The 22,115-nt window shown below is 49.8% G+C and overlaps 1 protein-coding gene across 1 annotated transcript in view; it reads left to right on the top strand.

Moving 5' to 3' along the window:
• CROCC (ciliary rootlet coiled-coil, rootletin) overlaps positions 1–22,115 on the top strand; it is a 75,092-nt gene that overhangs the window by 49,892 nt on the left and 3,085 nt on the right. Inside the window, exons 21-33 of the mRNA XM_083453565.1 lie at positions 2,779–2,958; positions 3,664–3,798; positions 5,047–5,190; positions 5,661–5,899; positions 6,189–6,348; positions 8,848–9,015; positions 11,971–12,355; positions 13,731–13,921; positions 14,655–14,775; positions 15,451–15,614; positions 18,346–18,561; positions 20,251–20,475; positions 20,652–20,801. Coding sequence (XP_083309691.1) covers positions 2,779–2,958; positions 3,664–3,798; positions 5,047–5,190; positions 5,661–5,899; positions 6,189–6,348; positions 8,848–9,015; positions 11,971–12,355; positions 13,731–13,921; positions 14,655–14,775; positions 15,451–15,614; positions 18,346–18,561; positions 20,251–20,475; positions 20,652–20,801 — 2,478 coding nt within the window. The remainder of the gene's footprint in view (positions 1–2,778; positions 2,959–3,663; positions 3,799–5,046; positions 5,191–5,660; positions 5,900–6,188; positions 6,349–8,847; positions 9,016–11,970; positions 12,356–13,730; positions 13,922–14,654; positions 14,776–15,450; positions 15,615–18,345; positions 18,562–20,250; positions 20,476–20,651; positions 20,802–22,115) is intronic.

The raw sequence follows: 22,115 nt of genomic DNA, 5'->3' as shown, positions 1-22,115 counted from the left end.
CACTGTCTTGCCTGGAACAGTTCTTTCCTTTTCTCATAGAATCATAGAATCATAGAGTTGGAAACGACCACTAGGGCCATTGAGTCCAACCCCCTGCCAAGCAGGAAACACCATCAGAGCACTCCTGACATATGGTTGTCAAGCCTCTGCTTAAAGACCTCCAAAGAAGGAGACTCCACCACACTCCTTGGCAGCAAATTCCACTGTCAAACAGCTCTTACTGTCAGGAAGTTCTTCCTAATGTTTAGGTGGAATCTTCTTTCTTGTAGTTTGGATCCATTGCTCCATGTCCGCTTCTCTGGAGCAGCAGAAAACAACCTTTCTCCCTCTATGTGACATCCTTTTATATATTTGAACATGGCTATCATATCACCCCTTAACCTCCTCTTCTCCAGGCTAAACATGCCCAGCTCCCTTAGCCGTTCCTCATAAGGCATTCTCCCCCCAAACAGTTTTTGATCTGGGCTTCCACTGAAATGAGGCTGCATTTTAAGTAGTGTTTTAATCTTGTTTTTAAGTTGTATTTTAATCAATTGTTTTCATACCTGATGTTAGCCGCCCTGAGCCTGGTCTTGGCCGGGGAGGGCGTGGCATAAATAAAATTAAATAATAAATAAATAAATATCCTGAATCTACTGCCCACCTGCCTCATTGGGTGACCCCCCAACTATGAGGGAGAAGCCTCTTTTTCCTGCTCAACTTTCACCCCAGCATGTTAACATGCTTGCCTGTCACATGCTCCCTGCTTCCCTCAATTTTTAGGGTTTTTTTATTTTTTTATTAAAATGAAATCTCATTAACCTTATGGGTTTTCATTTCCTACCTTTTGGTCCCTCCTTCGTGTGCCTCCTCCTCAAGAAGTCTCCGGAGGGTGGCAACACGAGAACGGGGCCTTCTCTGCAGTGGCTCCCTGTCTGTGGAATGCTCTCCCCGGGGAAGTACGCCTGGTGCCTTCATTATACACCTTTAGGCGCCAGGCAAAAACGTTTCTTTTAAACCAACCCTTTGGTTGACCAAATCAACATCCTATACCCTTTTAAAATGTGGCTCTTTTTGTTATTGGGTTATTGTTTTTATTTTTATTTTATATACTGTGATCTTCTTTTTGTGAACCGCCCTGAGACCTCTGGGTATAGGGTGGTATATAAATTCTATAAATAATAATAATAAATAATAATACTGCAGGGTAAGGTGGGGCGATATGTCAATATATTGTCCAAAACTGGTTTGAAGTCCATATCGTGATACTGGTTTTGAAATTTTTAAACCTGGAAATATATTGCGATGTCAAAAACCCAGATATTGCCCTGGAATCAATCTTGGGCCAAGCACTCACTCACCTGGTATGAGAGCTTTCGGTTGACAAGGAGTGGTTCTTTTTAATGATAATAAAAATAAATTTTATTTATACCCTCCCCTCCCCAGCCAAGACCAGGCTCAGGGCGGCTAACAACCAATAATAAAAACAAGTTGATTAAAATACAGCTTAAAAAATAAGATTAAAATACAACATTAAAATGCAGCCTCTTCATAGGAGGAGAAAGGAGAAAAGAAAGAGGGGGAGGGAATCAAATTGATTCTAAGCCAAAGGCCAGGCAGAACAACTCTGTCTTACAGGCCCTGCGGAAAGAAATCAGATCCTGCAGGGCCCTGGTCTCATGAGGCAGAGTGTTCCACCAGGCCGGGGCCAGTGTTGAAAAGGCCCTGGCTCTGGTTGAGGCTAATCGAACTTCCTGAGGGCCCGGGACCTCTAGGGTGTTGCTATATATGGACCTTAAGGTCCTCCGTGGGGCATACCAGGAGAGGCGTTTAGCCATTGAAACTTGGCTGTGGAGGAGGCCTTGCTATGGGTGCTGGGGGCCCCCACCTCCTTGTCCACATGGGCATGGGAGGGTCCACTCCTGAGCTTCTTCTTTTTTAAAAAAGAAATATCTTTTAAAAAAAAGATATTTATTAAAGTTTTCAATATATTACAAAAATTAGAAAGAATAAAGAGAAATAAAAGGAAAAAAAATACAGAATAGAAACAGTTAAAAACAAATCAGTCTTTCCATATCTTATCTTTCATTTACTTGTTTCCCTGACCTCCTTACACCTCCCTTTCTTGTATTCCAGTTCAATTGATTAATTCAGCAAATCCTTTCCCTCTTTCATTTTATCTTAATCTTTTATCTTAATATATTATAACTTTGAATTATCACCTGTTAACAATCCATTTTTACATATTCCTTAACATTGCTGCTAAAAAATCCCACTTAGCTTCATTCCAGCATCCTTCTAACATTCATTAATTTTGCAATGTTTCTGTAAATAGTCTTTAAATTTCTTCCAATCTTCTTCCACCGACTCTTCTCCCTGGTCTCGGATTCTGCCGGTCATTTCCGCCAATTCCATATAGTCCATCACCTTCATCTGCCATTCTTCCAGAGTGGGTAATTCTTGTGTCTTCCAATACTTTGCAATAAGTATTCTTGCTGCCGTTGTGGCATACATAAAGAAAGTTCTATCCTTCTTTAACACCAATAGGCCAACCATGCCCAGGAGAAATGCCTCTGGTTTCTTCACAAAGGTATATTTAAATACCTTTTTCATCTCATTGTAAATCATCTCCCAGAAAGCCTTAATCCTTGGGCACGTCCACCAAAGGTGAAAGAATGTGCCTTCAGTTTCTTTACATTTCCAGCATTTATTGTCGGGGAAATGATAATTTTTTGCTAGCTTGACTGGTGTCATGTACCACCTGCACTCCTGAGCTTCTTTGCCCTGTCGGCCTGGTAGGAGGCGCTGCGCCTGGAGCTGGAAGCAGAGCGTGAGGAGATGCTGCAGCGGCTGAGCCAAGAGCGCGAGGAGATCCTGGCCCGCCACGAGGCGGAGAAGGAGGAGCTGAGCGAGGAGATCACCAGCCTCCAGCAGGAGCGGGACGAGGGACTCCTTCTGGCCGAGAATGAGAAGCAGCAGGTGAAAGTCTGGGAGACGGGGAAGGAAGGAAGGAAGGAAGGAAGGAGGGAGGGAGGGAGGGAGGGAGGTGCAAGCAGTGGTGTAGCATGGGGGTCCCACGGAGGAGGCTGCCCCAGGTGCAAAATTCTTAGGGGTGCAAAATTTCAACACCCGGTGCTGCTGTATTGAAGTTGTATGCTTCCATCACTGGCTCCGTTGAAAATGGCTCCTCCATGCGGAACAGGAAGCGACCTCACCAGACAATGGAACAATTCTTCTTTTAGGTAGTTGAATGTGCATGCACACTCCATCTGTTTACCCCACCACCCTGCTCTGCATGGCCCCGGGCTCTGGCAACCCATGCTATGCCACTGGGTGCAAGGCCCCAGTCTACTGCCAGCTCCACAAGACTCCCCACACACTGTAAATTCCCCAAAGCGGGACACCCAATCTTGCCACAGGGGAACCTTGCCTGGTGCCTCTCCTCACTGGCCATAGCCCAAGGATTTGGGGTGGGGAAAGAGAAACAGCCCACTTAGCTCCAGAAACCACCGAGGCATCAGACGCCGCATATTTGCACTATTCGCTGTTCCGCCAATGTGGACGTTGTGGCGTTGAGCCTCCCTCAGTGCGCAGGAGGGCTACAAGAGTGGAGATGTGGCTCCCCAGTGTGTCTCCCTGCTGCTCCAGAGGCCACTACTGACTCCCTCGCCCCCTCGCCCCCAGGCGCTGTCTCTCAAGGAGTCGGAGAAGGCCATTCTCCTGGAGAAGCTTTCAGGGGCGCAGCAGAGCCTGGCCAGCATCAGCCTGGAGGCGGAGAGGCACAAGCGAGACGCTGAGAGTCTGCAGGAGCAAGAGCGGGTAGGCGGTGGCAGGGTCAGGATTGGGGGGGGGGGCTGTCTGATGGAGAACAAATGTGTGTGGAAGCAGGTGGCCATTATTCGCACCACGAAGGGCCAGCTCCTGCAACCTGGCTCAGGTTAGGTGAATGGGGCAGGCTTGAATTGTACTTTTGGTTTTTTCTGAACCCCTCGTCGCGTCCCCACCGCCATACACAACTTTTTCCGGAGCGAGGAGCTCCAGCGCTTGAAAGCCCCTCCCTTTTCTTTTTTCTTTTTTAAATAATATTTATTAGAGGTTTAATAGTTACAGAAAAAAGAAGAAAGAAACAATAAAAAGTTTAACAGAACAAAACAATACCTTACAATACATCGAAAATAAAAAAAACAATACAGCAAAACAAAAACATTTAAAAACACATCCAATATTTCCATATCTTTCCCTGTCATTTATTTGTTTCATCGACCTCCTCACACCTCCCTTTTTTGTATTCTAGTTCAGTTAGTTATTTCAGCAAATCCTTTCCATCTTTCTCAGTTTTTTGTTCTATAATTTATCTTAACACAATCTAACCTTAAATTTTCCACTTTGGCCCATTAACAATCAGTTTTTGCTTAAATCTTTATAACATTTCTGCCAAAACCATATAACTTCATTCCAGCATTCTTCTAACATTTGTTAATTTAGCAATATTTCTATAAATATACTTTGAATTTTTTTCAGTCTTCTTCCACCAACTGCCTCTCCCTTTTCAACAGCAGACGTGGAAGCGGATGTTTCCAACTTGCTTTCGACGCTGAGGGCTAGAAACCTGCTCCATCTTTTCCTTTGTTGTTTTAAGCATGATCTGAGTTTCTCAGGAGGTCGCACCCTTTGCCTGGTGCTTCAGCCTGTGTTGCATACAAGCAGGGCTTTTCCTTTTTTAAAGCCGGAACTTAGTTGGGTGCCATTGCCATTATAAGAGAACAAGTTCCTGGTGAGTTCCGGCACCTCCTTTTCTAGAAAAATAGCATTGTATACAAGCCCACCCTGGCTGGTAGGATATGGAGCGTTATGCAAGGATAAGCCAAAAGCTGAAGCCAAACTCCTTGGCTCTGTGGGGCTTCGTTCATGCCTCTTCCTCCATGGCCTTTTCTGTATTATTTTCTCCCTCTGGAAAATTTTTCCCTATCTCCATTATCCAGACAAAATGGTGCCTGGCTGCTGAGGGGTGGGTGGGGGGGATGCTTCTTCTAGGCCAGAGAGCTCCATTTCTTCGTCTTGTTGCAGAGCACCATCAACGCCTTGAACTCGGAGCTGCGAGGCCTGCGTGCCCAGTTTGAGGAAGCCATTATGGGCCACGAACGGGAGGTGAAGGTCCTCCACGAACAGGCCAGGGATCTGATGAAGCAGCGAGAGTCGGCCCTCCGCGAGGTGAGGGGGCGATGGGAGGGAGGGAGGCCTTCATTGAGACTCAGGGACAATAACACCACCACCTGAGCTGCTCTGGTAGTCTGGGGAGGACCAAATTACCTATTTCCTCTTAAGGTAAGGGCAACGGACATGGCTAAGCCTGGCAGGACAGCTTACTCTATGGCATTAACCCCTTCACGCATCAATTAGACTTAAGCATGCTGGTTATGTGAGGCTGGTTATCCCACCATTCTTATTCAGGAGGTCTGTTACCCCTTCAGTGGAGCAGCTGCTTTGCGCTGCACACAGAAGGCCCCTGCCTGAACCCAGGAGAGCACCTGCCGCTGCCCGTCACAGCAGAGGTGGACAGGCTGAGGGCCGAACTCTGCACCAGGCAGCTCCCTGCACTCCTGCCCTCCCACTTCAGGTAGCCTCAGAATTCCCGGCAGGAGCCCAACTCTGGCTCTTTGCTCCATCCTCTTCCTGGCCAGGTGGAGGAGCTGAAGATGCAAGTGCAGATGCTGGAGGACGCGAGGGACCAGACCCGCCGGGAGCTGCTGGAGGCGCACCGCAAGTCGCGGGAGGCCCACGAGGCCCTGGAGGCTCAGCGCAAGGAGGCCGTGGACCTGCGGAGGAGCCTGAGCGATGAGGCCAAGGAGAAGGAGGCCCTGCAGAGGTCCAATGGGGAGCTGCGCGTTGCTGTGAAGAGGGCCGAGAGCGAGCGCGTCAGGTGGGGAGAGAGAGGACCCTGCTGCCTTCTGCTCCAGGGAAGGGGAGAATGGGGGGGGGGGGCACACCTCTGCCACAGATTTAATCTCTTCCTCCACCCCACATGGTGTCTCTCGGCCTCGGTTCTTTGTAAAAGGGGCATAATGGCAAAGTCAGTTCCACGGAGGAAACATGTGACAGCTTCACAGCTTGGCTCCAGCTTGGTGGTTGGTTACTGGGCCTCTCACCCTGAGGGCCGGAAGAACCACGTCGCTGGGGTCCAAACACCCCTCCTCTTTCCTTGCCTCCAGTTTGAAGCGGGCCAACGAGGAGAAGGAGCAGAAAGTCGCCATCTTGGAGGAGGCCCGGGCAGCTGTGGGCAAGGAGGCTGCCGACCTCCGCAGCAGCCTCCAGGACGTGGAGCGTTCGCGGCTGGAGGCCCGCCGGGAACTACAGGAGCTGCGGCGGCAGGTAAGGCCTGGCACGGGAGAGGGGAGGGGCTGCCAGGGAAGTGGGAGCCATGACTCAGCCTCCCTTTCCGCCAGGTGGGAAAAGACAGCAGGGGCACAGTTAGTTGAAGCAAAGGCGAGACTAGGTATTCTGCGGACTACTGCTCTGGTCAACTTATGTCTTGCCAAATGCAAAGCGGCTCTTTTAAAATGAGATTCAGAGGCAATACAAACAAAAGTGAGCAAGAAGGTTAAAGATTTTATTCTAAACAGCAAGCATTATATACATTACCAAGCAAGCACTTCAATATGCCACTTGGAAGCGGAGAAGCGACTCCCCCAGGTAGCCTTAGTTTGCACGGCCCTGCGATTGATCAGTCTGTGCATGAGCTTCTCAGAACTTGGCCCAACACCATCTGGTTTATAGATGTGGTTTGCCTGACTGCCTATGTGCTACCAGCTAAGTACAGATTATTCATTAGTCACCTCTTCAAATGCCTCACTTTCTTCAAACAATGTCCAACATCAAGGCAGCATTATCACTTCCTTCCAACAGATTAAAAAGGTAAAGGTAAAGGACCCCTGACAGTTAAGTCCAGTTGCAAGCGACTCTGGGGTTGCGGCGCTCATCTCGCTTTACTGGCCGAGGGAGCCGATGTTTGTCCGCAGACAGTTTTTCCAGGTCATGTGGCCAGCATGACTAAGCCGCTTTTGGCGAAACCAGAGCAGCGCACGGAAACGTCGTTTACCCTCCTGCCAGAGCCGTACCTATTTATCTATTTCCACTTTGACATGCTTTCGAACTGCTAGGTGGGCAGGAGCAGGGACTGAGCAACGGGAGCTCACCCCGTTGCAGGGATTCGAATTGCCGACCTTCCGATCAGCAAGCCCTAGGCTCAGTGGTCGGCAAGCCCTAGGCTCAGTCAAGTATAGAAAGTTCTTTTTAAATGGTCTCCTTAGTAGAAAAGCAGGGAAGTTCAAAAATAATGACTCTGGACCTGCTGTTGACAGTTTGGAAGTGCTGGCCTGCTATGTCGGCTTACCCTAGATCAGAGGCATTAAGCTTAAAATTAGGGAACATACGATTAAACCAGGAAATCATAAAAGGAAGTAAATCTTGGTCTTCCAAAGATTCTCACCTTGGAGAGAATTATTGCCTGCTTCCTTCAGACAAAGCTGTCTCTCTCTAGTTTTGGCTTCTAGTTTATTGATTTCCCCCATCTGTCTGATTCCTGAGTTTAGAGCTTCATTTGCAGTCTTCGGGACATCAGAGACCTGGGTTTCTGCCATGTCGAGTCTTTTCTCGATCGGGGTCTCAAAGGTGCTTTTAACTCTAAGGTTAGATCTTGCCTTAGGTCTCGTCTCGGCTTATCCAGTTGGGCAGTTAGCTCAGTGAGAAGGAAACTGGCAATCGCCTCGTCTCTCAGAGAGTCTTGCTGCCTTGGCTGCCATCCTAGGGCTGCCTCCTTCTTCCTGCTGCTCAGAAGTTTGAAGTTGATCAATGGGCTCAGCTGGTGGTTTTCGTTTCTGTTCTGTTGTTAAATGGGATCCCTGGTGCAGAGTCTATAAGGAGCATGTCTCTCAGAATCAATTTTTTAGGTTTTCTAGTTGGATTGGAAGTTTGATAGTACATGGGTAGTTAGAATAAAAGAATTAGACAGCCATCTTGTTAGATGTTCAAAGTGCCTGAATGTGGGGGTTCCTGGTCATTCACTGTGGGGCTCCATCACCCCCCCCCCTATTTCTTGCTCCCTCCTCCTTGACGCTTTCTCTCTTTTCTTCCCCAGTTCTCTCTCTCACGTTTTCATGCCACTGCTAGGGCTGGGCGATATATCATCTGAAACTGGTTTGAAGTCCACATAGTGGTATTGGTTTCCTAATTTTTGGCCTGGCAATATATTGCAAATCATGGTGCGTGTGTGTGTGCTGTGAAAAAACCGCCAATGCTTCTCTCAATTCCTGCAGCCCCTTTAACTCTGCCGCCTCAGGTCTCTCACAAGAGCAGAAAATTATGATGTGGGGGGAACTGTGAAGCCAGCCAATGCCTCTACATAGCTCCAACCTTATTTCAGGCAGCGTGATATAATGGTATGGCGTGATGTTTAGCTGGTGATAGACCACAATGTTGGAAACCGGATTTCGCCCAGCCTTAGCCGATGCCTTTTTTGTTTTTGTTTCTGCATCTCTCTCCCTCCCTCCACCCACCTTATCTCTGTTTTTCTTCTGGTTGGAGACAGCTAGCTTTCAAGAGCGCTGTGGGAGATGTTTCGGAACCTTTGGCTCCAGTAGGTTTGGCAGGCTTTGGAAACGGTTCAGGAGCCTGCAGGACCTGTTTTCCACAGGCTGAAATGAGCCGCGAATGGTGGCAGCCTGCTGCAGTGCCAAATCCTCCCTCCCTCCCTCTCGAACCTCCTTCTGCCCCTCTGAAAAGACAAGGGCCCATCCATCTCTGGATCGACCCTCTTCGCTCTCTCTCAGCTTGCAAGAACCAGGATCCCTCCCTTTGCCGCCTTTTGCACAGGTCAAGATGCTTGACAGCGAAAACACCAAGAAAAGCCAAGAGGTGGCTGAGCTCCAGGCCCGGGTGGCCCTGGATGAGCAGCGGGACGAGGAGAGCCGGAGGGAGTCTTTCAGCCTCAAGCAGAAGATCGTGGAGAGCGAAGCCACACGGGAGTCGACCCGGAAGGAGGTGAGGGCCTGGCCTGCAAACCTTTCATGGCTGAGCATTGTCCTGGGCAGCCAGGAAATCCCCTCAAGCTCTTCTGAGCCAGTGTGGTGTAGTGGTTAAGAGCGGTGGACTCCTAATCTGGTGAACCGGGTTCGATTCCCCGCTCCTCCACACGCAGCTGCTGGGTGACCTTGGGCTAGTCACACATCTCTGAAGTCTCTCAGCCCCACTCACCTCACAGAGTGTTTGTTGTGGGGGAGGAAGGGAAAGGAGAATGTTAGCTGCTTTGAGACTCCTTCGGGTAGTGATAAAGCGGGATATCAAATCCAAACTCTTCTTCTTCTGGGGTGGGCGCTGCTTCCTGGGACCTCAATATATGGCAAATTCCCACGGCAGAGTGTGATTGACCTGAGCCCAGCCTTCAGGGTGCCCTTGGCTGAAAGCTCCGTTTCTGATCTGTCATGTGCATTTCATTTCATTTCGTATTTGTATTTGTATCCCGCCTTTCTGTATTACTGTTTTGAGCCGAAGAAACAACAGAATACAGTGGATGCTTGCTTTGTGAACGTGATCCGCGAAGGATGCACATTCGCAACCCACAGCATTCGCAACCCGCGTCTGCACACGCACGTTGAGATTCAGCGTTTCTGTGCATGCGCAAAGCGCTATTTAGCGCTTCTGCACATGTGCGACCGCCGAAACCCAGAAGTAACCTGTTCCGGTACTTCCGGGTTTCGGCGGTCTGCAGCCGGGAAAAAACACAACCTGAAGCGTCTGTAACCCGAGGTATGACTGTCGCACAGATCACATCCCTAATAACTATCTGATCCAAACCAAAAAAGTCACAATAAAAACTTTTAAATAAAACAATATCCAGTGATCACTTAGAATAGAACAGTAAACAGTAAAATTAAATATCAGCAAGTAATAATTAAGCAGCTTGCACTTAACGATTACAGTAAAGAATTACTAAACTATAATCGGTAAAAAAATAATGACATAAAAGACCACAAAACAGACCCAACCATGTAAAAGGATCAAATTGAGAAACAAGGACACACAACTTATAAAATTATTGGCTCATTCTGTGAGCCCTACCACTGACTAAGGGGGAATGAACTGTGGAGGATTCCCTGGTCCTGAATGGGGTAACTGTGCCCCTGAAGGACCAGGTGCGCAGCCTGGGAGTCACTTTGGACTCACAGCTGTCCATGGAGGCACAGGTCAAATCTGTATCCAGGGCAGCTGTTTACCAGCTCCATCTGGTACGTAGGCTGAGACCCTATCTGCCTGCAGACTGTCTCGCCAGAGTGGTGCATGCTCTGGTTATCTCCCGCTTGGACTACTGCAATGCACTCTACGTGGGGCTACCTTTGAAGGTGACCCGGAAACTACTACTAATCCAAAATGCGGCAGCTAGACTGGTGACTGGGAGCGGCCGCCGAGACCATATAACACCGGTCTTGAAAGACCTACATTGGCTCCCAGTACGTTTCTGAGCACAATTCAAAGTGTTGGTGCTGACCTTTAAAGCCCTAAACGGCCTCAGCCCAGTATACCTGAAGGAGCGTCTCCACCCCCATCATTCTGCCCAGACACTGAGGTCCAGCGCCGAGGGCCTTCTGGCGGTTCCCTCACTGCGAGAGGCCAAGTTACAGGGAACCAGGCAGAGGGCCTTCTCGGTAGTGGTGCCCGCCCTGTGGAATGCCCTCCCATCAGATGTCAAAGCGATAAACAGCTACCTGACATTCAGAAGACATCTTAAGGCAGCCCTGTTCAGGGAAGTTTTTAATGTGTGATATTTTAGTGTATTTTTCATCTTTGTTGGAAGCCGCCCAGAGTGGCTGGGGAAACCCAGCCAGATGGGCGGGGTACAAATAATAAATTATTATTATTATTATTATTATTATTATTATTATTATTATTATTATTATTATTATTATTATTATTTCCCTCCCCCTTAGTTGCTTGTGTGCTTATTTAGGAGTAACCCCAGCAGAGCATACTTCTGAGTAGACCTGCACAAGACTGACAGTTTACTCTGAGGTTCCTCCAGTGAAAGCTGAAGCTGGGGCAGTTCAGCTGGCAGCACTTCTTTGCCTCTGACTCTGCCCACTTCTTGTATGTGGCCCCCAACAGACTTATTTTATTTATTAAATCTATATACCGCACCCCTCATCCAAAGATCTCAAGGCAGTTCACGGAATAAAATACACCAGTAAATAATTAAACCAAGACAACGAAACAATAACCCAACTGTAATGGTTCTAGGGGTTGCTCATGCGTAAGTTGCTGCCACTCCTGGCTAGGTTACCTGGTTGAACCCTTTTTTGTCTGGACAGCCTCAAGTTTCGTGGCTGCCTCAGTCGCTGGCAGAATCCGTCAGTGGGCGTTTCTTGAACCTCTTCCAGCATAAAAGCTGTTTGACGCCCTGTCTCCTCCTACTCTCCCTGCGTGGAAGTCTTCTGCGCAGGGAGGGTGTGGGCAGCGGAGTACCCGTGCTCTCTCCGCTGGTCTCCGGCGAGGAGTCCTGGAGCCACCTCTCCGATTCCCCCATCTGCCCCCCTTCTCCACTGGTGTTACGCTGATTTCCTTCCCCAGCGGATGGGCTGCCTCTCTCCCTGCTGGGACCCTCTCCGGCATCCCTCTGGAGCCTTCTCTCCGCCTCCAGTTCCAATGGCAGTTCCCTGGCACCAACCTTCCCACAGACATATTTAAAAGGCTGTGGGATATTAATCTGCCAAAGGCCTGGTTTCTCCAGCCGCCTGAATATATGCAATGAAGGCGCTGGGAGAGCCTCCCTGGGGAGAGCACTCCACAAATGGGGAGCCACTGCAGAAAAGGCCCCACCTCGCGTTGCCACCTTTCAGACCTCACATAGAGGAGGCACACAGAGAAGGGCCTCTGATGGCGAAATAGAGTCTGGGGCGGTTTCTATGCTTGCCCAGCCTGTGCCTCTTCTTCCCTCCTCGCCAGCTCCTCAACCTGCAGAGGAGGATCGTGGACTTGGAGGGCGAGTTCCGCCTGCGGGAGAGAGGCCTTCTGGGGAGCCTGGAGGAGGCCCGCGGCAACGAGAAGAAGCTGATGGACAACGGCCGCAACCTGGAGATCAAGCTGGAGAAGGCGCAGGCCGAGGGGGCCGAGCTGAGCCTGCGGCTGAGCGCCTCCGAAGGACGGGTCCACGGCCTGGAAGCGGAGCTCGCTCGCGTGGAGGGCCTGAAGCGCGACGTGGAGTTCAAGCTGGGCCGGCTCCACTCGGCCCTCCGGCGCACGATGGGCATCGGCCATGGGGGCCGTGCCCCCAGCCCTGCTTTCAGGGCCCGTGGCGGCTCCCCCAAGAGGCTCTTCTCCCCCCCGAAAGGTAAGTACCACACTCTGAGGGAGGATAGATCCACAGTCCACTGGCCTTTTGCTGAGACCTTGGCGACTTTTTGACACTGGCAGCCACTTCCTTCACGCTTTCTCTCTCTTTTTTAATCAATTTTTTAAATTGATTTTCACAATTGTCACAGAAAGAAAAAATTACAAAACATACAATAAAGAAAGAAAGAAAGAAAAAACAACACAAAAGAGAATTATTACTTCACATCCATAATTTCCTTACATTGATAACCGACTTCCTCAAATCCCCTCTAACTGAATTTCATTATATCACCTGTTTAACAGTTCTCCAAATTCATATTTCTAATAATATCAACTCCTTTCCTTTACTAACCTCATCTCCTTTATTAATATTCTCATCCTTAATATTTACTAACACATATTCTTATTCTACCCCTAAGCCTATTTATTACTTCCAAGAATTTTCTCTTTATCTTATATTACAATATTTAGCTAAATATTCTTTAAATTTCTTCCAATCCTCTTGTGTCTCCTCTTCTTTCTGGTCATGGATTCTTCCAGTCAGGTCGGCCAGCTCCAAAAAGTCCATCATCTTCATCTGCCATTCTTCTATTGTTGGTATCTCTTGCGATTTCCAGTTTTTGGCTAATAAAAGTCTTGCCGCTGTAGTGGCATACAAAAACAATCTAACATCTTTTTTGGACAATTCCAATCCTATTATTCCAAGTAGAAAGGCTTCTGGTTTCTTAATAAATGTATTTTTCAACATTTTTTTCAACTCATTATAAATCTTTTCCCAGAAGTCTTTCACCTTAGGGCACGTCCACCACATATGATAAAAAGTACCGTATTTTTCGTCCCATAGGACGCTCCGTCCCATAGGACGCACCTACTTTTTTTGGGGGGGGGGGGAATAAAGGAAAAAAAATTGGGGGGGGGATAAAGGAAAAAAATCCCCCCAAACCAGGTCGGGGAACAGTGGGATGGCAGCGCTGCGCCTCCCCGCTGTCCCCCGAGCTTGTGGGGCTTGTGTCCCCCGGGTGCGCAAGGCTTGCGGATAGCTTCCTGGAGCTTGGAGAGCGAGAGGGGTCGGTGCGCACCGACCCCTCTCGCTCTCCAGGCTTCAGCGAAAGCCTGCATTCGCCCCATAGGACGTACACACATTTCCCCTTCATTTTTGGAGGGGAAAAAGTGCGTCCTATAGGGCGAAAAATACGGTACCTTCTTTTTCTCTGCATTTCCAACATAGATTATCATTTGTATGGTAAATCTTTGCTAGTTCCACCGGGGTTAAGTACCATCTATACATCATTTTCATAATATTTTCTTTTAATACAGTACATGCAGTAAACTTAACCCCTTTCTTCCACAATCTTCGCGCTTTCTCTCTCTAGGGGATGTCACCGCAGACGGGCCAGGCAGCCCCACACCACAGGCAGGCAGCTTGGCCTCCCGCCCCCTCTCCCCGGAGCTCGCTGGCTCCCCCAGCCGGAGCGAGCAGCTGGTGGCCGACATCGACCCAGAGGTGGTGCGCACCGCGCTCCGGGACTTCCTGCAAGAACTGAGGGAGACGCAGCGAGAGCGGGTATGGCTGGCGCAGGGGTGGGTGGATCTTCTTTCCCACGAAGTTCTGAGCCTTCATGGGCCCCCTGGTTGTAAACAAAAATTGCCCTTTTCCCTTATGGTGTGTTCAAGAGCCCATATAGAGTCCTTACGTAGGTTCCCTATTGGTAGGAGAAAATAACAGAGGCCAACCAGAGAATATTGAGAAGCAAAGTAGCTAGTAAGCTTGATTTTTATTGATCTGTTGCAACAGGGTGCTCCCCTCACCCGCAGGAAAGGAGGAGGAACCCAGAACAATGGCGCTCAAGGCCTTATAAAGACTTTTGAAATTGCCACCCTGTAGATCAAGACCACCCTCAGAAACATCATACATCGCAGAAAAGGCGGTCTAAAATAGAAATTTGAATGTTGTTTTTCCTGTTCCCAGGTTATTTCCTTTCCTGATTGCCTTTCCTGATAGTCTGTCACCTATTAAAATGCTGATTACTCAATTCCCGAGACAATGGGAAGGCTCCCTGACCCCCCCCCCTTTGCAGGAAAAACATTTGGTCAGTTTGGGAATCAAAATGGTTTCAGGTTGGTCTTCTTGTGCTGATCTATGTACGTGCTTGGTTGGTACACTTATGAACATTACCATATATCTAAGACCTCAACATTCCTATCACACCCTCCACGCTCAGATCCTGACAGCCAGTCGTCTTGTTGTTCTTCCTCCCTTCCTCTCCCCCTTTCTGTCCGTCCTCCTTGGGGTCCAGGACGAAGCCCGTTCCCAGCTGAGCACCTTGAACGGCCAGCTGGCAGAGATGGAGGCTGAGCGGGACGTCGCTGTGACTCGAGCGCAGCAGCTGCAGAAGCAGGTGGCCGAATGTGATGAAGGTGGGTCGGAGGGGGGTCTGAGTTCTCTTGTCTACTCTGCTGTGTCACCCTAAGGGCTGGGCGATATCTGGTTTCCAACATCGCGATAGATCACGAGCTGAACATTGCGATATGCTGATATATCGCAATTCCTGAAATAAGAATGGAGTTGGTATTCGACTTCATATCACCAGCTAAACATTGCAATATACTGATATATCGCAATGTCTGAAGTAAGGATGGAGCTGTGTAGAGGAATTAGCTGGCTTCGTGGTTTCCCCCACATTGTGATTTTTGCACAGGACACACAAACACCGTGATTCGTGATATAGTGCCAGGTCAGAAGCTATGAAACCGATATCACAATACGGATTTCAAATCGCTTTTGGACGATATATTTATATATCACCCAGCGCTAGTCACCAGCAGCCTCGTTTCTGTGGTGGTTTTTTCAAAGGTTCCCTTGAATAACACCCCCCCCCCCAAGTTTTGAATGAAGAGCGAAAGGGGGGGGGGTTAAAAAACATCAGCTAAGTCATTAAACTGCATTTCCCACCAGGGAAGTGAAGTGCGGGATGCACTAAAAGAAATGACAGTTTCTATCAATGAGGAGCTGGAGGTTTCTAGGGGAGATTCCAAGGGCCACAAGCCCTGCCTCTGCCCACTGAGCGCTCTGCCCTCTTTCCTCCTCTGCAGGGAGGCGCAGTGCAGACGGGAAGCTGAGCGGTGCCCAGACAGCCCTGATGCAGCAGGAGGAGACCCTGCGCCGGAACGAGAGGGAGCGCAAGGCCCTGGCGGACAGGCTGGCTGCATTGGAGCGGAGCCTGCAGGCTGCTGACAGCGAGCGCAGAGCCACCCAGGTGAGGCTACGCTAGGCAGGGAAGCAGGACCACCTGGGCGAGGAAGGTGCCCAGCAGGAGATCAGTCTGTGAGGAAGGAGCTCCACCTCTGCTCCCTGCCCCCCTCGCTCCTTCCAGGCCCTGGCAGCAAAACTTGGAGACGGACGGACAGTGGACTTGAAGCTCCCTCCCCAGTCACCGGGTCCATCACACACAAGGCCTAGCTGTCAGCTGATCTGTGTGGGTTACTCCTCTGGTGGGGTAGGAGAAATCCACATCTGACAACCAACATGCTGCTTTGGTTTCAGATAATATCTGGGTAAAGGTAAAGGGACCCCTGACCATTAGGTCCAGTCGTGGCCGACTCTGGGGTTGCGGCGCTCATCTCGCTTTATTGGCCGAGGGAGCCGGCGTACAGCTTCCAAGTCATGTGGCCAGCATGACTAAGCCGCTTCTGGTGAACCAGAGCAGCGCACAGAAACGTCGTTTACCTTCCCGCTGGAGCAGTACCTATTTATCTACTTGCACTTTGACGTGCTTTTGAACTACTAGGTTGGCAGGAGCAGGGACCGAGCAACGGGAGCTCACCCTGTCGCGGGGATTCGAACCGCCGACCTTCTGATCGGCAAGTCCTAGGCTCTGTGGTTTAACCCACAGCGTCACCCGCGTCCCCTAATATCTGAGTAGAGGAGTCTAAAAAGCCCGGGACGCAAATTTTCACGGCCGTCTAGCAGCTATGGTGGTTCATTGACCAGAAGTAATGTATTTAGCATTAACTCTGAAAGTGTATGCTCAGTTCTGACCAAACTAAGCCTCCTGGTGTATATTTTGCTCCGATCAAGGAACAAAGTTGGGTGGCTGCCAAGGGGCCTGGCAGAGGCCAAGGAATATGCTGAGCTGATGAGGGAGAGGGGGGCAAGCAGCAGGTCCAGCTCAGGTCTGGGCCACCAGTCGTGCTCTCCGTTTCTCGTAGAGAAAGAGGCTGCTGTTCCCTTTTCTTGGGTTAAGAGTTGAAAGAAGGGGGCCCCCATGCGATGGGGGTCCACGAGAGGGTGGGGAGAGAGAGAGAGAGAGAGAGAGAGAGAGAGGAGCAGGAGGCATTGGGGGGGGCACTAAAGTGTGTGACCAATGCCTAATAAAATGCTAGAAAACGTTTGCTTAAATGTTGGCTCAGAAGAGACATTCTTCCTTGGCGAATGTTGCTGAGCTGGTCAAATTCTTGTGAAATGTTCCCTCGTGATACTTGAAACTGCTCTGAAAAGTGTTGATAAAACAAGAAGGTTTTGGGTTTTGCTTTGTTTTTAAAGTGCCACTGAGCGTGTGCAGAGTGCCTTTCCGTGCCTGGGGCTGGTGCTGGTTTTCTATGGAAAGGGTAGCACTTGTGTGGGTGAGGTAACTTGGCTGGAGAGGGGTAGTGAGATCTCTTGAGTACTAGTGGGGAGAATTAATCGCCAATATGGCCAGATGAGAAGAAAATGGTAGTTTTCAAGGCTGCCTTCCCCCCCTGCTTGGCATGGTTAACACTGGAGATTTTTAACCATGTAGTTGTGTGTGTGAAACAAGGGACACAGGTGGTGCTGTGGTCTAAATCACTGAGCCGAGGGCTTGCCGATGAGAAGGTCAGCGGTTTGAATCCCTGCGATGGGGTGAGCTCCCATTGCTCCTGCCAACCTAGCAATTCGAAAACACGTCAAAGTGCAAATAGATAAATAGGTACCACTCTGGCGGGAAGGTAAACGGTGTTTCCGTCCACTGCTCTGGTTTCGCCAGAAGCGGCTTATTCATGCTGGCCACATGACCTGGAAAAACTGTCTGCGGACAAATGCTCCCTCGGCCAGTAAAGCGAGATGAGCGCTGCAACCCCAGAGTTGTTTGCGACTGGACTTAACTGTCAGGGGTCCTTTACCTTTACCTTTTTGTGTGTGTGAAAGGGAGGGAGTCCTATTCCAGGTCATTTCCTCCCCAGACAAATGTGAGGTGACCAAATTCTTGGAGGAAAGGAGGCAAATTTAGGGGGAAAGAGTTTTCCCCCAGGACTGAGGGAATTGCCAGAAGTTTTTGTGTCTCAGGCACCTCCTTGAAACCCCTGACCCACCCACCCCCACTCCGCCATAAAAAGAGCAATAATTTATGCAGAGGAAAAGTTAAAGGAAGCGTATCGTTCCCAATGGGGAAAAGGAGGCAAATTCTAAGGCAATTAATGCTGATGAAGCCCAGAGCCCCAAATTATCAGTCCTTCAGAATTGCCAGAGAGACCCCCAGAAGCCATTGGCTGAGAGGAGCAAGAAGACCTTGGCAAAGTGCAGCTCTTGGACCCCTCTGTGCCCCCCAAAACGCTGTTTGGCCCACTGTCCAGTTCTGCCTTTCAGCAGGTTTTCATTCCCTTTAAGCCAGGCGTTCAGCAACCTTTTTCAGCAGGGGGCCAGTCCACTGTCCCTCAGACCATGTGGTGGGCTGGACTATATTTTGAAGGGGGAAAGAAGAACAAATTCCTATGCCCCACAAATAACCCAGAGATGCATTATAAATAAAGGGACACATTCTATTCATGTAAAAACATGAATAGGACCGCCCGCGGGCCAGATTGAGAAGGTGATTGGGTCGCATCCGGCCCATGGGCCTTCGGTTGCCTACTCCTGCTCTAAGCTCTCTGTTCCCTCTGCCGGGGCTTCTTCAACCTGGCCAGTTTCCTCAGAGAAGGCCTGAGGCAACTGGCAATGGCCGCCCTCTCCCTCCTCTCTTCTTCCCTCAGGAGAAGATCGGCAAGATGAAGGCCAGCGAGGCCAAGCTGGAGCTGGAGAAACGTCGCCTCAAAGACATCCTGGATGCCTCCGAGAGCCGTAGCACCAAGTTGGAGCTCCTGAGGCGGTCGCTGGAGGGCGAGCTGCAGAGGTCCAAGCTGGTGCTGAGCGACCGCGAGGCGGAGATCCAGGGGCTACATGACAGAATCGACATCCTACAGAGACAGGTGACTCCCCTCAAGCCATCCTGATCAGCCTTGCCTGCACTGACTGGCAGCAGCTGCTCTCCGGGGCCTCTGAGAGGAGGGTGGCTGGGTGGGCAGGCTCCCTCTTGCAGGTGCTTCTGGGGATGAACCCAGGAGCTACATGCTCAGAGCCTGGAAGGCTTCTTGAGATCACAGGAGTTGGCAGCCGGCTCTGCTTGGCCGCAGTTTGTGGACAGGGCATGCAACCGGCAAGTGGGGAAGAGGATTTCTTTGGCTGCCACCTCTCAAGAGCCATTGGGACACTGCTTCTATACCCTCCAACGTTTCTCCAAAGAACGTCCTATTCAATAAAGCCCTAAACAGCCTCAGCCCAGTATACCTGAAGGAGCATCTCCATCATCCAGCCCAGACACTGAGGTCCAGCTCTGAGGGCCTTCTGGTGGTTCCCTCCCTATGAGAAGCGAAGTTGCAGGGAACCAGGCAGAGGGCCTTCTCAGTAGTGGTGCCCGCCCTGTGGAACACCCTCCCACTAGATGTCAAAGAAATAAACAACTATCTGACTTTTAGGAGACACCTGAAGGCAGCCCTGTTTAGGGAAGTTCATAATGTTTGATGTTTTATCATGTTTTTAATATTCTGTTGGGAGCTGCCCAGAGTTGCTTGGGAAGCCCAGCGAGATGGGCAGGGTATAAATACCTCCTCTTCCTCCTCCTCCTCCTCCTAGCCCACCTATCTGACTAGGTTGTCCCAGCCTCTCTGGGCGGCTTCCAATATACAGTAGTACCTCAGGTTACAGACGCTTCAGGTTACAGACGCTTCAGGTTACAGACTCTGCTAACCCAGAAATAGTACCTTGGGTTAAGAACTTTGCTTCAGGAGGAGAACAGAAATGGTATGGCGGCGGCGGGAGGCCCCAATAGCTAAAGTGGTACCTCAGGTTAAGAACAGTTTCAGGTTAAGAACAGACCTCAAGAACGAATTAAGTTCTTAACCCGAGGTACCACTGTATATAAAAACATAATAAAACATTAAACTTAAAAAAAAAACACACTTCCCTATACAGGGCTGCCTTCAGGTGTCTTCTAAAGGTTGTATAGTTAATTCTCTCCTTGTCTTGGGTGTCTGTGTGTGTGGTATAACTCCTTTTCCTCCTACATTTCTCCGATGAAAATAGGGACGTCCTAAGGGAAAGCGGGACATTCTGGGATCAAATCGGAAACCAGGACAGCTTCTGTAAATCTGGGGCTGTCCCTGGAAAATAGGGACACTTGGTGGGTCTGAACCGGGCATTAAATTTAAAGATTTAATGATTTAAGATCCCAAGGAAATTAAATTATATTAAGATGTTAAAATTAAGATAAGGATTAATTAATCCTTGGGATTTGCTGATCAAATAGGTGTTTTGGAATACAGTGAGGGAGGTTTGGGGAAGTCGGGAAATAAGTAAATGAAAGAAATACCATAAAGATGAAACTGTTTTTATTAATGTTTTTTCTTTTTGATATGTTTTGTACTATGTTGTTGTTATTGTGTTTTTGTAATGTGTATCTTTTTGTTCTTTCTCTTTTTTAGTTCTGTTCTGTTTTTTGTGTAAAAACCCAATAAAAAATTATATATATATATATATATATATATATATATATATATATATATATATATATAAATAAAATGAACCGGGCAGCCTAATCTGTGTCCTCTCCCACCCCCCAGGTGTCTGAGGCAGAGCAGAAGGCCAGTGCACTGCAGCTGTCCTTAGACCGCCTGAGTCTCTCTCTGGCGAAGGCTACGGAGGCTGAGACCTCCCTGAAGGAGAAGCTGCAGGGGCTCAGCGCCTCCCTCTCCGAGAGCCAAAACAGTGCCAGCTCAGCCCAGGAGAAAGTGCTGCAGCTGCAGAAGGCCCTGGCGGCCAGTGAGCACGACCGGAGGGTCTTGCAGGTAAGGGGGCTGATCAGCAGAGTGCCAGGCAGGCCCTTGGGCTGCAGTTCACTGCCTCCTCGCCCTGGGTTGGCTCCACTGGTAAGAAGGGCAAGAAGGGCAGGCGAGGCAGCAGAATGGGGGAAGGGGGATGGCTTCACAACAAGAACCCATGTCCACGTTGTTGCATGTTTCAGGAGCGGCTGGATGCGGCCCGCCAGGCCGTCTCGGAAGCCAAGAAGCAGAACGGGATCCTCTCCGAGCAGCTCCAGGCGATGAAGGGGCAGCAGGGGGAGTTGGAGCTGCAGAAGGAAGAGCTGGAGGGGCTGGTCAAGCAGCAGGAAGAAGTGAGTCCATGGGCAGAGCATGGGGTTGGGGGGGGGTTGGAGGAGAGAACCCCAGCTGAACACTTAGGGGGCAGCGGCAGAAGGTTCCCCCAGCAAAAATACTCCAGGGAAAATGGAATTCTTCGACCTGCTGCGCAAATTTCACCAGGCGTGCATAATGCAACACAGAACGGTTTTATTGCTTGGGAAGTACCGTATTTTTCGCTCCATAAGATGCACGTTTTTCCTCCTAAAAAGTAAGGGGAAATGTCTGTGCGTCTTATGGAGCGAATGTGTGGTCGATCACTGGCTCCCTTTCCGGTCCCTTGCCCAGGCCTCCATTGCTGAATGTTCTGCAGATGGAGGCTGTTTGTTTCCCCGGCGACATGTGAGTGGCTGATTAGATTATCTGTCTGGAAACTGTAGAAACGGCTCCCTCTCCTTTCCTAAAGAAGTTGCAGAACTGTGCGTTGAACCCCATAAAAACAGGATTTTTTCCCTTTGCAAAGTACCGTATTTTTCGCTCTATAGGACGCACTTTTCCCCCTTCAAAAATGAAGGGGAAATGTGTGTGCGTCCTATGGAGTGAAGACGCCATAGCCCCGCGACCCTCTCCCGGCTGGAGAGGTGACGCACGGCTATGGCAGGAGCCTCTCCGCTGCGCCTTTCTGCTGCTCCTAGACCTGCTCTTTGGGGCTGGTGGTGGGCTTCCCCCCGCCAGCCCCAAAGAGCAGGTCGAAAGGAACCTGAAGCCTGGAGAGCAAGAGGGGTCAGTGCACACCGACCCCTCTCGCTCTCCAGGCTTCCAAGGTAGCCGCCTGAACGCACCTTAAACGGCGCCTTGTTTTAGAGCGGGAAAACAAGAGGGGGGAAATTCTCCCCCTCTCTGCGCAGCGCCTCCTGCTGCTTCGCTGAAGGGGCACTGGGCAGAGAGGGGGAGAATTTTTTTTCTTGTTCTCCCCCCTCTAAAACAAGGTGCTTCCTATTGTCCTGTGCGTCCTATACGGTAAGCTCAAGAACTTTGAGCTGATTCTCAAAAGAAGGGGCTTTCCCTCTTTGAAAAAGAAGCCACACAACTTTGAGCTGATCCTTAAAAAATGGGGCTTTCCCCCTTTCCTTCTCTAAAAACTAGGTGCGTCTTATGGTCTGGTGCGTCTTATGGAGCGAAAAATACAGTGGCTGTAGAACCTCCTCCTGAGGTCCCAGCAGGGTCTGGCAGACTCGAGCCTGAGATGTTTTCGTCGGGAGTTTTTTTCATGGAAGTTTGGTGGGTGGGAACCTGTGCCCAGAGCCCGGCCTCCCCACCCCTGAGCCTCCCACCCGTTGCCCCAGAGG

The sequence above is a fragment of the Podarcis tiliguerta genome (genome assembly GCF_965153285.1).
Source record: "Podarcis tiliguerta genome assembly, chromosome: 8".
NCBI lineage: Eukaryota > Metazoa > Chordata > Lepidosauria > Squamata > Lacertidae > Podarcis > Podarcis tiliguerta.
Note: the sequence above shows the minus strand (reverse complement) of the source record. Positions and strands in the feature narration are given on the sequence as shown.